Below are 15699 nucleotides of genomic sequence, written 5' to 3'. Positions count from 1 at the left end.
GCTCCGGAAGGTCGTATATCGCAGTTACGATGAATCGCAAATTAGTTTTTAGTTAACGCCAACATAGTTTGCAAACGTGAAATAAATGAATACGCTCTCAAATGTGCCGTCCGAGGCAGAGTCTGTTCGCCACGTTCGGCACACGTGATAGCTCGCTGCTCTCTGATTGGTTGAATCGTTTTTTGGACATAGCTCGGTAACTGCTTGTCCGATTAATTTCAAACCTTGAAAAGGCACATCCTCGGGTCCCCAGCAATATACCTGGCAAGTTTCAAGTATATCGGACCCGTGGTTGTCGAGAAACAGCGGTCACAGACAAACACACACACAGACACACACACACACACACACACACACACACACACACACACACACACACACACACACACACACACACACACACACACACACACACACACACACACAGAGATTGCTGGAATTATAGATAGATGTTCATTTAAATTATACAATGGACTACAAAATGTAAATGTTTCATGATATTTGTTATATTATATCACATTTATCTATCAATATTGTTGAAATTAAGATCAAATAGCTGTATGCTGAAATATGTTGAAAAAGTCAAAACTTTACGTGGGGTGTACTTACTTTTTCACGTGACTGTAGATGTAAATGAACACTCGTTTTACTCTTTGAACGTTGCACATCATGTGCAGCGAATTTCACCTCCCTGCTCCTTGGATTTATTATTTAAAAAAAAAACACTTCTGTACACCGCACTTGAGGCTCGGTTTGCAAGCCACCATCTACAATCCCAATAGAAGAGACATAATTAATCTTTCATGGAAAACGTTTTTCGAGTTTGTTTTATCCTCAAAAATTGACCATGGTGAACACACATTTGTGTTAAAAGGTTGGCCTTTAAAACTTACACTTATGAAGGGGGACAGACATCTGTACAAACACACAAACTGACATAATGCTTTATATGGTAGACTATTTTTTTTGTTCTCCTCCGGTGAAGGATTAATCTAAAATGTTGTAAATGAGTTGTATCATGGCTGAGGCCACATTGACGTGCCACTTGTTTTCTTGGCAGCATCTCTAAATCTGTTACCTGTATTTAGAAATAGCACTTGATGTGACCATAACTTGGCAATCTTTGTGCTGGCTTTGATGAGTTTAATGGCCACCACCGGTGTTTAAGTCAACAAGGAAATTTGACCCAGGAGGAGGCCATTCGACCCGTCATGCCTGCAGTACACCACCTCAGATTTAACAAATCCGTCAAGCTGCAACTTCTTCACATTGGGGGGATGAGAAAAGTGTGGCAGGATCAGGGACATCAGTTAAAAACACAAAAAAAATTCTCTTTTATTATTATTATTATTTGTGCCAATTATTTTTGGGAGGTGGGGGTGTGGGTAAAGGCAGGTTTAGGGTGAAGAATGTACTGCACCAACCACAAACTATCCCTTGACGAGACCCTCACACAGGTAGGTACATCCATCACACTCGGCACAGGTGTACACAATCACCCAACCATTAGTCCTGCCAATATTCCTATACACCTCGATATCAAATGCTTCCAGCTCGGTCCATATCTAATTCCAATGTGAACTTATCGACTGTTTCTGTTGCCATTACATTTCCAGGGAGACCACTCCATGCATCAACTACAGTCTGAGTGAAAGACCTTTGCCCTATTGCCATCTTAACTTCGCCTCTTCGTTACTCTCAGGCAGATTCGTGGGCGCCCGCGCACTGCATCATGGGTATTGAAAGCCCTCTCGCATAAAATGTTTGTGGAAAATATGAACATTTTTACAGGGTTTTATTTGGAAATTGATAATTTTTATTGGAGGTTTAAGTTTAAGGGTGCGGAGAAGATATATGTCGGGGGGTTTTTCAGCAAGGTGGACAGGACCAGGCACCATAGTTGGCGGGTGAAGAAGAAGAAGAATAAATGAAAGAAGAAGAGGAAGAAGATGAAACAGGAAGTTATGTCGGACGATATTTGCGTGTTGCGTTCGTGACGAATGTGAAACGGCGAATTCGCCGCTTGTTTGTGTGCTTGTGCTGTGACGAATCTCGAACGGAGCGAAGGGTCCGGCGCCCTCTGGTGGCTCCGAGCGCCCAATGAGCGAATTGTTCACTGCGCAGCCACAGCACCTCGGCCGGTGCTCCGCCATGGCCACCGCCTCGGTGAGTGCGGTGTCCTTTAACGTGTCCCCGAGCGGTCGATTTCGCTTTTCCCCGCTGCCTCACGGGCCGATGGCGCCGCGGACGCTCCTCCGTCACCTCATTCCCCCGTCGAGCGCTCGGGTTCGCTCGAAGGTTTGAATGAAAGTGCGACCTCGAACAGCTTCCCCCATTCATTATGATGTCGCCTCACCCGACCGCGGTCGTGGCCGAACCGGTACCGACTCGGCTCTTCGGCTCGGCCTGTGGCCCGCACCGTCGGACGGTCGCACTCGGGTTGCAAATCGCGAACTCCGCCGCTTGATGTTCCATGAATGAGGAGTTCGAGGAGGAGGAAAGAAATGACAACATGGCCGCGAGCTAAGCTCTCCTTTTTTTTTGTAAACTTGTTTTGTTTATCTTCTTCCTCGTTTGTTCCGCGAATCAGACCCGCGCTGTTTGTCCCTTTCGGGTTTTCCCCCATTTTTTGTTGACCGGGAGACGGGACGATGAACATCTGGGGCACGAAGGACGATGAAGAAACTTTTACACTTTGTTGATCGTTTTGAGTGTCTCGTCGCTTGAGAGAGAACGGGACAAACGGTGATGATGTTCGTTCCGTCCGCAAACGTCGATCGGCGTCAAACGGGTTAACCTGGCGAGTTAACTCGCTTTTTTAAAATGGTAACTTGCACGCACAATGTTGAGCAACCGATGTCGACAACTTCGTGTTCCAGTAATTATCGTTTGGATCGAATGTCGAGGATGTCGCAAGATTTGACCGAAAAATTAACTTTAAAACTTCACAATGAATGAATCGACCTTTGTAAAAGATATTGTTACAATGGACAGCTGAGCTCGCTTTAACTGACTCTCCCTGAAGTTCGCCTAAACACACTCCCTCCTCTCCTCGGACACCTTCCTCCCCTGCCTCCTTTCTCTTCCCCCCAATTCCTCCCCCCCATTTCTCCCCTCCCCCCACATATCTCCCCTACCCCCCCCACATATCTCCCCTACCCTCCCCACATATCTCCCCTACCCCCCCATTTCTCCCCCTCCCCCCATTTCTCCCCCCTCCCCCCATTTCTCCCCTCCCCCCACATTTCTCCCCTCCCCCCACATTTCTCCCCTCCCCCCACATTTCTCCCCTCCCCCCACATTTCTCCCCTCCCCCCACATTTCTCCCCTCCCCCCACATTTCTCCCCTCCCCCCACATTTCTCCCCTCCCCCCACATCTCTCCCCTCCCCCCACATCTCTCCTCTACCCCCCATTTCTCCCCTACCCCCCATTTCTCCCCTTCCCCCCATTTCTCCCCTTCCCCCCAATTTCTCCCCTTCCCCCCAATTTCTCCCCTTCCACCCCATTTCTCCCCTCCCCCCCCCATTTATCTCCTTCCCCCCCATTTCTCCCCTCCCCCCCATTTCTCCCCTTCCCCCCAATTTCTCCCCTTCCCCCCCATTTCTCCCCTTCCCCCCCATTTCTCCCCTACCCCCACATTTCTCCCCTACCCCCCCATTTCTCCCCTACCCCCCATTTCTCCCCTACCCCCCATTTCTCCCCTCCCCCCATTTTATCTCCACCCCCCATCTTTTCTCCCCCACCCCCCATTTCCCCCCCATTTTCTCTCCCCTCTTTTTCTTGCCCCCCATTTTCTCTCTCCCCTCTTTTTCTCACCCCCCCTCCGTTTCTCCTCCCCTCTGTTCCCCCCCTTCCTCTGTTTCTCTCCCCCTCCTCCTTTTCCCTCCCCCCCTCCTCCTTTTCTCCCCCCCCCCCACCGTTTCTCCCCCCCCACCTCCCGTTTCTCTCTGCCCCCCCTCCCGTTTCTCTCTGCCCCCCCTCCCGTTTCTCTTTGCCCCCCTCCCGTTTCTCTCCCCACCCCTTCCCGTTTCTCCCCACGCCCCTCCTATTTCTCTCACCGTACCGCCCCCCATCCCCCGTTTCTCTCCCCCTCCCCCCCCCCCGTTTCTCTCCACCTCCCCCACCCCGTTTCTCTCCACCTCCCCCACCCCGTTTCTCTCCACCTCCCCCACCCCGTTTCTCTCCACCTCCCCCCCCCCGTTTCTCTACACCCCTCCCCCCCCGTTTCTCTCCACCCCTCCCCCCCCGTTTCTCTCCACCCCTCCCCCCCGTTTCTCTCCACCCTCCCCCTGTTTCTCTCCACCCCTCCCCCCCCGTTTCTCTCGTCCTCCCGTTTCTCCCTCCCCCCACCTCCCGTTTCTCCCTCCCCCCACCTCCCGTTTCTCCCTCCCCCACCTCCCGTTTCTCCCTCCCCCCACCTCCCGTTTCTCTCTGCCCCCACCTCCCGTTTCTCTCTGCCCCCACCTCCCGTTTCTCTCTGCCCCCACCTCTCGTTTCTCTCTGCCCCCACCTCCCGTTTCTCTCTGCCCCCACCTCCCGTTTCTCTCTGCCCCCACCTCCCGTTTCTCTCTGCCCCCACCTCCCGTTTCTCTCTGCCCCCACCTCCCGTTTCTCTCTGCCCCCACCTCCCGTTTCTCTCTGCCCCCACCTCCCGTTTCTCTCTGCCCCCACTTCTCGTTTCTCTCTGCCCCCACCTCCCGTTTCTCTCTGCCCCCACCTCCCGTTTCTCTCTGCCCCCACCTCCCGTTTCTCTCTGCCCCTCCCTCCCTTTTCTCTCTGCCCCTCCCTGCCGTTTCTCTCTGCCCCTCCATCCCTTTTCTCTCTGCCATCCCTCCCTTTTCTCTCTGCTCCTCCCTGCCGTTTCTCTCTGCCCCTCCCTCCCTCCCTCCCTTTTCTCTCGGCCCCTCCCTCCCTTTTCTATCTGCCACTCCCTCCCTTTTCTCTCTGACCCTCCCTCCCTTTTCCCTCTCCCCCTCCCTGCCGTTTCTATCTGCCCCTCCCTCCCTTTTCTCTCTGCCCCCACCTCCCGTTTCTCTCTGCCCCTCCCCCCGTTTCTCTCTGCCCCTCCCTCCTGTTTATTTGCCCCTCCCTCCCGTTTATCTGCCCCTTCCTCCCGTTACTCTGCCCCCCCTCACGTTTCTCTGCCTTCTCTCACGTTTCTCTGCCCTCCCTCCCATTTATCTGCCCCTCCCTCCCGTTTCTCTGCCCCTCCCCCCCGGTACACTGCCCCTCCCTCCCATTAATCTGCTCCTCTCTCCCGTTAATCTGCTCCTCCCTCCCGTTACTCTGCCCCTCCCTCCTGATACTCTGCCCCTCCCTCCCGATACTCTGCCCCTCCCTCCCGTTTCTCTCTGCCCCTCCCTCCCGTTTCTCTCTGCCCCTCCCTCCCGTTTCTCTCTGCCCCTCCCTCCCGTTTCTCTGCCCCTCCCTCCCGTTTCTCTGCCCCTCCCTCCCGTTTCTCTCTGCTCCTCCCTCCCGTTTCTCTCTGCTCCTCCCTCCCGTTTCTCTCTGCCCTCCCTCCCATTTCTCTGCCCCTCCCTCCCGTTTCTCTCACCCTCCAGCTCCCCCTCCCCGGTTTCTCCCCACGCCTACCTCCCGTTTCTCTCTGCCCCCACCTCCCGTTTCTCTCTGTCCCCACCTCCCGTTTCTCTCTGTCCCCACCTCCCGTTTCTCTCTGCCCCCACCTCCCGTTTCTCTCTGCCCCCACCTCCCGTTTCTCTCTGCCCCCACCTCCCGTTTCTCTCTGCTCCTCCCTCCCGTTTCTCGCTGCCCCCACCTCCCGTTTCTCTCTGCCCCCACCTCCCGTTTCTCTCTGCTCCTCCCTCCCGTTTCTCTCTGCTCCTCCCTCCCGTTTCTCTCTGCTCCTCCCTCCCGTTTCTCTCTGCCCTCCCTCCCGTTTCTCTCTGCCCTCCCTCCCGTTTCTCTCTGCCCTCCCTCCCGTTTCTCTCTGCCCTCCCTCCCGTTTCTCTCTGCCCCTCCCTCCCGTTTCTCTCAACTCTCCAGCTCCCCCTCCCCGGTTTCTCCCCACGCCCACCTCCCGTTTCTCTCTGCTCCTCCCTCCCGTTTCTCTCTGCCCCCACCTCCCGTTTCTCTCTGCCCCCACCTCCCGTTTCTCTCTGCTCCTCCCTCCCGTTTCTCCCCACGCCCACCTCCCGTTTCTCCCCATGCCCACCTCCCGTTTCTCCCGACACCCCCTCCCCTTTTCTCCCCACACCCCCTCCCCTTTTCTCCTCACGTCCCTCCTTTTCTCCCCTCTATCCTCCCCTTTTCTCCCCACGTCCCTCTCCTTTTCTTTTCACACCCTCTCCCCTCCCCTTTTTCCCACCCTCTCCCCTCCCCTTTTTCCCACCCTCTCCCCTCCCCTTTTTCCCACCCTCTCCCCTCCAACACACATAACATTTGGAGCTTTGTGTTTTACAAAAGTAATTCTGCCCTTGTTTACAATCAAATCTCGCACCAGGAACACACTTATGAACATGAACATCCTTCGGTATGGACCTTCTGACCATTCCTGCTCCTATGCCAGGTTCAAGTGAACGAGAAAAAGTCTGGCACTGCACGCTCAGACCGCATCCTCCCTCTTTCTGCATCTCCTTCATTCCCTCCGCATGCTCTTAATTTCTCACTTATCCTCCCCTCTCTCTGGCAGTTGAGCCGCACCAAGCGTCCCGTGGGCGGCCGCCTCGGTGCGGGCGTGCTACGGGTGATGACGGAACCATGTTGGCTTCCCTCGGATGGAGACTCGCTGCAATGTTCTGAGCACCTCCCTGCATCTCCCGAAGCTGCTCCTGCTGAATTTGGTGTGTGTTTGGCCGTTTGGTTTGGTGATGGGCACACGCCGTTTGTGTTTGCTAATTTCGCTGAATATTGTTTGATTGCTTAATGGTTCCGGGAAAACCTCAGCATGGATCAGCGAGCCTTGCTTGGTCACTAATCCAATAGAATAGCACTGAGCGAAGAGTTCCAAAAACACTGTAGATATTTTACAATGTATATTCCTTGTTGGTGCCAATTTCCCATATTTTTGGGGGAATGGTATTTGTTGGATAAATATTTTGTCTTTGGTGTCCTCTCCGAATTGGGGACTCTGAATAGTTTGGTTTAAGCACAGCAAAAAGTTAGAAGGCGCAATGCCTCGGCAGCCTTGTGCGCCAAACGGTGCAAAAGGAATGGTTATTGTTTTTATTATTATTATTATTATTGGCATTATTATTAATATTACCAGCAGAAAAGGAGGTCAAAATGGCCGGTGACCCTTCTGTATTTTCGCTCTATTCAGCCTTTGAAAGTCGAACTAAAATGGAAATTATGGACGAAAACCTTAATTTATCACACAAATTGCTCATGCCTTAATTTGGGTGGTGTATAGACAATAGATCACTTCAACACGGATTACATAAAAACCACCTTTAGAGGCCATTTTTCCCCACAAAGCGGGGGTTGGCCTTTTTCGGGGACCGTGGTTGTTGTTGTTTTTTGGTCCCCTTTTGAAGCAATGTTTTACGGCCGGATGCCCTTCCTGCCGCCAACCCTTTTTGTCGCCTTTTTACGACAAGCAGGGAATTACCAGTGAACTGGTACTCAATTAGCCGACCTCGGAAGGATGACAGGCTGAGTCAACCCCCCTGGCGTTATTTCAGCGATCGACCGGGATTCGAACCCAGGATCCGAGGATCCTAAGCTGGCACCCTAGCCGCTAGCCCAACACCAAGGTCAACACCAGGATTACATACATGAAGCAAAAACATGCCTAATGCTTATGCCGGGCGACACTTCTGTGTTTTCACACTAATCAGCCTTGAAAACTCGGGCTAAAACCGAAATTACATACAAGTACCTCAATTTATTATGCAAATTGCTCATCCCTTTAGTTGAGCAGTGTATAGACCACAGACCGCTGTTGCAATCGCTCCCGAAAATAATAATAATAATAACCCGGGTTAAGTACATGAAGCAAAAACATGCGCACTGCTCAAGTGTGCATATATAAGACATTGTGGTTATCGAGCTCAGATAATTACTTTGTGGTGAAGATTTGGATCCGACGGTTTTTTTTTTTTTTTTTTAAGTGATTCTTCGCCGTTGAGCGATAGGGCCAAAAACAAGAAATAACACGATATTTCAAAAAGTTGTGAACGACTTATGACAAAACATTGTGGATGAGTTGGGTAGGTGACAAGAACAAGCCAATTCGATTTTGTTTCAGGTTCGAATCCAGATCTGGCCTATCAGTTGCACACAAAATGTACACTGTTCAGCTTGGTGGAGGTATGCTCTCGAACGAGTGTCGTTCCAGTTCCAATTGCTATCGGCCATGGGTTGACACCAAGGGCCTGGGGCCCATGCGCCTTCACAAAATGGTGGACAATTATTTTTATTTTTTTATATATTTTTTGAGAGTACATTTGGTGTCCAACCAATGAGGTGAAGCTGTCCAACCTATGGGGTGGAGGCAGTCAATTCACACTGCAGAAGTCCTTTTCCTGGACATCTTTATGATGGAAAGAATTAATATTCAATAACATATGCATATACATATACATATTAAATAGTCACGTGAAAAAGTAAGTACACCCCATGCAAAGTTTTGACTTTTGCAACATATTTCAACATACAGCTATTTGATGTTCATTTCAACAATATTGATAGATAAAGTTGATATAATATAACAAATATCATGAAACATTTACATTTTGTAGTCAATTGTATAATTTAAATAAACATAAATGCAAATTTCGCATTTGGAAAAAGTAAGTACACCCCTACATTTATCACTACTTCAAATACCTAAAATTAGAATCAGGTGCACCAGCTCAGGTGCAAATGATTAGAACATTGTCAGAGAGGATCTTGGAGGAATCTGTCTTATTTAAACCTCAGACATTTAGTTTGGTTTGCTCTTTGTTGTTGAAGTGTGCAGCGTCACCATGCCTAAATCAAAAGAGCTCTCTGAGGCCTTCAGGAAGAAGGTTATAGATGCCTACGAGTCTGGGAAGGGATTTAAAAATATCTCCAAACAATTTGAAATGAATCATGCAACTGTCCGGAAGATCATCTACAAGTGGAGAAGATTCCAAACAACTGCCAACTTGTTCAGCCCGAGAGCAGACCGCAAGATGCTGAAAGAAGTCTCTAAGAACCCCAGAATGTCATCACGGGACCTACAGGTAGCTCTTGCCACTGTTGATGTCAAAGTGCACGAGTCTACCATTAGAAAGAGGCTGCACAAATTTGATCTACATGGGAGGTGTGCCAGGAGGAAACCTTTGCTGTCCAGAAAGAACATCAGGGCAAGACTAAAGTTTGCCAATGAACACCGAGGCAAAGACCAGCACTTTTGGAACAATGTGCTCTGGACAGATGAGTCAAAGGTAGAGCCTTTTGGCCACAGTACCAGAAGACATGTTTGGCGAAAACCAAAGACAGCATTTGACCACAAGAACCTGATACCAACTGTAAAGCATGGTGGTGGAAATATTATGGTTTGGGGCAGCTTTGCTGCATCAGGGCCTGGGCAGCTCACCATCATAGAATCCACTATGAATTATTCATTGTACCAGAGGGTGCTTGAGGATAATGTGAGGCCATCTGTCGGAAAGTTGAAGCTCAACCAAAGGTGGACCTTGCAACATGACAATGACCCTTAACATACCAGTAAATCCACCAAGGAATGGCTGAAAAGAAAGAAATGGAGGGTTCTGGAATGGCCAAGTCAAAGCCCGGATCTAAATCCCATCAAGATGTTGTGGGGGGATTTGAAGCGAGCGGTGCATGCAAGAAACCCCTCAAACATCGCACAGCTGACAGAATTCTGCATGGAGGAGTGTGCAAAAATTTCTCCCAGTCGATGTTAGAGACTGGTAGACAGTAATAAGAAACGCCTACTTGAGGTTGTTTCTGTCAAAGGGGGAAATACCACCGATTAGAGCCAAGGGTGTACTTACGTTTTCCACATGCGAAATTTGCATTTATGTTTATTTAAATTATACAATGGACGACAAAATGTAAATGTTTCATGATATTTGTTACTGGTGGGGTCACCCGTGGGAATCCCACGGGCATGGATGTGTGTGACGTTTGGACATCTTGATTTAGATGCTGCACATTAAATTTTACAAAATGGCTACTGGCAATTCATCAGATCCAGAAATGGTGTAATGAACACAATTTATTTATTTCACACAATATGTGACTCCTCACTCCTCTCCACCTGACACTCCTCTCTCCACCCTCACGCCTCTCCAATCCCACTCCCCTCACACTCTCCTCCCATACCTCCTCACATTTCTCTCCAATACCTCCTCACACTCCTCTCCAATCCCTCACACTCCTCTCCAATCCCTCACACACCTCTCCAATTCCTCACACTCCCCTCCAATCGCTCCTCACTCTCCTCTGCAATCGCTCCTCACTCTCCTCTCCAATCGCTCATCACTCTCCTCTCCAATCGCTCATCACTCTCCTCTCCAATCGTTCCTCACTCTCCGCTCCAATCGGCCCTCACTCTCCAACTCCTTGCTCCTCACTCTCCAACCCCTCGCTCCTCACTCTCCAACCCCTCGCCCCTCACTCTCCAACCCTCGCTCCTCACTCTCCAAACCTCGCTCCTCACTCTCCAATTCCTCGCTCTCCAACTCCTCGCTACTCACTGTCCAACCCCTCGCTCTTCAACTCCTCGCTACTCACTCTCCAACCCCTCACTCCTCTCCAATTTCTCGCTCCTCTCCAACCGCTATCCCTTCACTCTCCAACCCCGCGCTCCTCACTCCCCAACCCCTCGCTCCTCACTCTCCAGCTCCTCGCTCTCCAACCCCTAGCTCCTCGCTCTCCAACCCCGAGCTCCTCGCTCTCCAACCCCTAGCTCCTCGCTCTCCAACCCCTAGCACCTCGCTCTCCAACTCCTATCTCCTCGCTCTCCAACTCCTATCTCCTCGCTCTCCAACTTCTCGCTCCTCGCTCTCCAACCCCTCGCTCCTCGCTCTCCAAACCCTCGCTCCTCGCTCTCCAAACCCTCGCTCCTCGCTCTCCAACCCCTCGCTCCTTGCTCTCCAAACCCTCGCTCCTCGCTCTCCAAACCCTCGCTCCTCGCTCTCCAAACCCTCGCTCCTCGCTCTCCAACCCCTCGCCCCTCGCTCTCCAAACCCCTTGCTCCTCACTCTCCAACCCCTCGCTCCTCACTCTCCAACCCCTCGCTCTTCACTCTCCAACCCCTCGCTCCTCACTCTCCAACTCCTCGCTCCTCACTCTCCAACCCCTCGCTCCTCACTCTCCAACCCCTCGCTCCTCACTCACCAACTCCTCGCTCCTCTCCAACCCCTCGCTCCTCTCCAACCCCTCGCTCCTCTCCAACCCCTCGCTCCTCTCCAACCCCTCGCTCCTCTCCAACCCCTCGCTCCTCTCCAACCCCTCGCTCCTCTCCAACCCCTCGCTCCTCTCCACCCCCTCGCTCCTCTCCAACCCCCAGCTCCTCACTCTCCAACCCCTAGTGCCTCACTCTCCAACCCCTAGCTCCTCACTCTCCAACCCCTAGCTCCTCACTCTCCAACCCCTAGCTCCTCACTCTCCAACTCCTCGCTCCTCACTCTCCAACCCCTCACTCCTCTCCAATTTATCGTTCCTCTTCAACCCCGAGCTCCTCACTGTCAACCCCTAACTCCTCACTCTCCAACTCCTCACGCCTCTCCAATTTCTCGCTCCTCCCTCTCCAACCCCTAGCTCCTCGCTCTCCAACCCCTAGCTCCTCGCTCTCCAACCCCTAGCTCCTCGCTCTCCAACCCCTAGCTCCTCGCTCTCCAACCCCTAGCTCCTCGCTCTCCAACCCCTCGCTCCTCACTCTCCAACCTCTCGCTCCTCGCTCTCCAACCCCTCGCTCCTCGCTCTCCAACCCCCCTAGCTCCTCGCTCTCCAACCCCTAGCTCCTCGCTCTCCAACCCCTAGCTCCTCGCTCTCCAACCCCTAGCTCCTCGCTCTCCAACCCCTAGCTCCTCGCTCTCCAACCCCTAGCTCCTCGCTCTCCAACCCCTAGCTCCTCGCTCTCCAACCCCTAGCTCCTCGCTTTCCAACTCATAGCTCCGCGCTCTCCAACCCCTAGCTCCTCGCTCTCCAACCCCTCGCTCCTTGCTCTCCAACCCCTCGCTCCTCGCTCTCCAACCCCTCGCTCCTCACTCTTCAACCCCTCGCTCCTCACTCTCCAACCCCTCACTCCTCACTCTCCAACTCCTCGCTCCTCTCCCGTCTTTCATTTTGGAAATGGAAGTTTCCACGCAACGCATGAATTGTCACGATCCTCAAGAGGAAGTATCTCGTAATCATCAAATGGCAAGTAAATTACATTGTGAAAATTAAAGATTTCAAATGAACCTATTTAAAGTGTATGCGCATATAACTAACAAAAAAAAACGAAGAAATATCTCTCGGTAATTTCCTGAAACATATTTTACTTCTGGATAATAATACAACAACAACAACAACATGCATTTTAAGTCCATTTTCCCTGCAAGAGCGGGGGTTAGCCTTGCGGTCCCCATGACAATCTTCTCCATTTTGCCCTATTTTGTGCATCTCTCCTTGTTAACCCCCTTGCCCGCATGTCTTCTTCCACCGTCTTTAGCCAAGTCTTTCTCGGTCTTCCCCGTCCTCTACTTCCTTCTACATTCATTTCCATCACTCTTCTCAACCAGTCACTTTCATCCTTCCTCAACACATGACCAAACCATCTCAACCTGTTCCTCTTCACAGCATCAATCACAGGCTCTATTCCCATCATCTTTCGCAATTCATCATTTGTCTTCCTCTCTCTCAGCGACACTCTGCACATCCACCGAACCATTCGCATTTCCACCCTTTCCAGCCTTCGTTGCTGCTCTACATTCATGACCCATGCCTCGCTCCCATAAATCATAACACTTCTCACACATACAGCATACACCTTTCCCTTCAGCTTCAACGACACACCCCTCCTCATCAGCACGCCACTCAGTTCCCAAAACTTCTTCCATGCACATCTCACTCTAGCAACCGTTGCCGAGTCTGATCCACCTTCTCCATTCAGCATGTCTCCGAGATAGCAAAATGTTTTCACACCTTCCAGCTTCACGCCGTCTCCAAGATCCAACTCAACATTTCCTCCATCTGCAGCTCCCACTGTGCACACCTTACATTTGAATGTAGCTGCCACACTGGTTAATGACCCTCTCAGACCACTACATTTTTGATGAACCCACCCAGCGCACATTGTACATTGAATGGAGTTCACTCCGACACCCTTCCTGCACACAACACACGGCCACTTCCCAGTTCTTTCCACCTCACCACATGCTTTACCACTTGCCATCACCTTCGTCTTTCCTATATTCACCTTCAGACCTTTTGTCTCCATACTTTCCTTCCACTTGTTCATCTTTTCCTTCAGTCCATCCATACTTTCCGCATCCATACTTCTGGATAATAATGTTGAATGAAATAAGAACGAAGAAATATATGTCGTTTTTGTGACGACTGTCATCAAAAGTAAAAGTAATATATCTTAACAGAAAAGAAAAAGCGAATTTTTAATATATACACAAAGAATTAAGTTAAGCACCCCCCCCGTTTTTTTACAACCTCGCACATTACAAGGTTGTTGTCGTCAAAACAGTGTAATATACCCATGATATTGCTATATTTTCTGGAGAAGTGATATTATGGTCACATAAAAACATAACAATCATGCCGTTTTCAATATTTTATTCTGAATAATTTAAGGTGAAATTTTTTGGGAATTTTAGGCATATTTTCACCTCAATTTAAGTATGGAGCTATAGGTCCATCACGGACAGTGTGGATGACGTTTATGTTTTCTAACGTACAGTCATTGTTCTGAGAAGACCTCTAGCGATCTTTGCGTCAATAACGTGTGTAGGACCCACGTGATCGGATGGAGCAAGGTGCTGTGACAACCATCCCCTGGCCTGCGTACAGTCCTGACCTGAACCCCCTCGAGCACGTTTGGGACATGTTGGGACGACAAATTGCGAAGATGGTCCCTCCAATAGCCAATCTGGATGAATTGGAACGTGCATTACATCGGGAATGGAACAACCTGCCACAGCAACGCATACGACGGCTTACAGGGTCTATGAGACGTAGGGTTGAGTCAGTGATCCGATCACGTGGGTCCTACACACGTTATTGACGCAAAGATCGCTAGAGGTCTTCTCAGAACAATGACTGTACGTTAGAAAACATAAACGTCATCCACACTGTCCGTGATGGACCTATAGCTCCATACTTAAATTGAGGTGAAAATATGCCTAAAATTCCCAAAAAATTTCACCTTAAATTATTCAGAATAAAATATTGAAAACGGCATGATTGTTATGTTTTTATGTGACCATAATATCACTTCTCCAGAAAATATAGCAATATCATGGGTATATTACACTGTTTTGACGACAACAAACTTGTAATGTGCGAGGTTGTAAAAAAACGGGGGGGTGCTTAACTTAATTCTTTGTGTATATGTCGACATTTTCCCCGTATTGTTATTTTAGGCGGTGTATTTTCGTGTATCATTGTGGCGCGATTTTTATAAATATATCTCTGCATTTTCCCATGTGTGCGTGAATGTTCTCAATTATTTCTGACACCGAGTCGAAAACCATCGATAAAAATTAAATCAGATGGTGAATTCGAGATAAAATCGTGAGGGTGACTCAATGAATGGGCTTTATTTTACAGGCCTTTGAGAAATCATTTCGTTCTATAAACGGAAACTTTCATGGGATTCTCTTCCCGTTTTTTTTTCAACAGAGTCTAAAACTATGTTAGCGACTGTTAAAAATGAAATGATATATCGAATTAGAGTTGAAATAAACCTGTGTGAGAGAGAAGGACAGCACGGGCCTAACTAAACAGGCCTCAAAGCTATTCGAGTTAATAAAATGGTGGATATTTGTTTACATGAAGCCTCTCCAAGAATGGGTGGAGCTACTGTTTAAACGGAGTAAGCCACATCCCCGGACAGACAGACAGACAGACAGACAGAATCACTGTAGCCTATTATAATCATATACAATCAATCACCGTAGCCTATTATAAATTGATATTAAAATCAATATTATAATTACGGCAGTATATTATATCACCTTTATCCATCAATATTGTTGAAATGAAGATCAAATAGCTGTATGTTGAAATATGTTGAAAAAGTCAAAACTTTACATGGGGTGTACTTACTTTTTCACGTGACTGTATACACTTACACAGTACAAAAACGAACTGGCTTTTATATATACGTGTGTGTGTGTGTGTGTGTGTGTGTGTGTGTGTGTGTGTGTGTGTGTGTGTGTGTGTGTGTGTGTTTTGTTACGGTTTTGGCGATGTGTGTGTGCCATAAAATTTATTTGTCCAATTCGGCGACCGTCGGCTCTTCTACACCTCGTGTCGCGACTTCCATATCCCCGGTCAACTTGGCTGTCCCTCGCTCAAGCTCGCTGCCCACGCGTTCCTCACACCGCGTCACTTCGTCTCGTACCACTGCGACCTTCTCGCTCAACATGCGTCCAATGTCCTCCCTTTCCTCTTCCATGTCCCTTCTGTATTCCTCCCTTCTTGACTCTTCTATCTTTTTTCCATTTCCCAGGTGGATTTTTCCCCCAATTCTTTCATTTGGCCACCCATTGTGCTTTCCAAATCTTCCATGTTACACCTTGATTCG

At 49.7% G+C, this 15699-nt stretch overlaps 1 protein-coding gene across 1 annotated transcript in view; it reads left to right on the top strand.

The window, feature by feature from the left end:
- The first annotated feature begins 2015 nt into the window (after positions 1 to 2015).
- Positions 2016 to 15699, top strand: part of LOC144894174 (HMG box-containing protein 1-like) — a 58224-nt gene continuing 44540 nt past the window's right edge. The window contains exons 1-2 of the mRNA XM_078786257.1: positions 2016 to 2166; positions 6652 to 6802. Of these exons, the coding sequence (XP_078642383.1) occupies positions 2101 to 2166; positions 6652 to 6802 (217 nt within the window). The 5' untranslated portion in view covers positions 2016 to 2100. The remainder of the gene's footprint in view (positions 2167 to 6651; positions 6803 to 15699) is intronic.

Source organism: Myxine glutinosa, chromosome 11, assembly GCF_964187855.1.
Source record: "Myxine glutinosa chromosome 11, kmMyxGlut1.1, whole genome shotgun sequence".
NCBI classification, from domain to species: Eukaryota; Metazoa; Chordata; class Myxini; order Myxiniformes; family Myxinidae; genus Myxine; species Myxine glutinosa.
The sequence above is the reverse complement of the archived record's forward strand: the minus strand, read 5'-3'. Positions and strand labels throughout refer to the sequence as shown.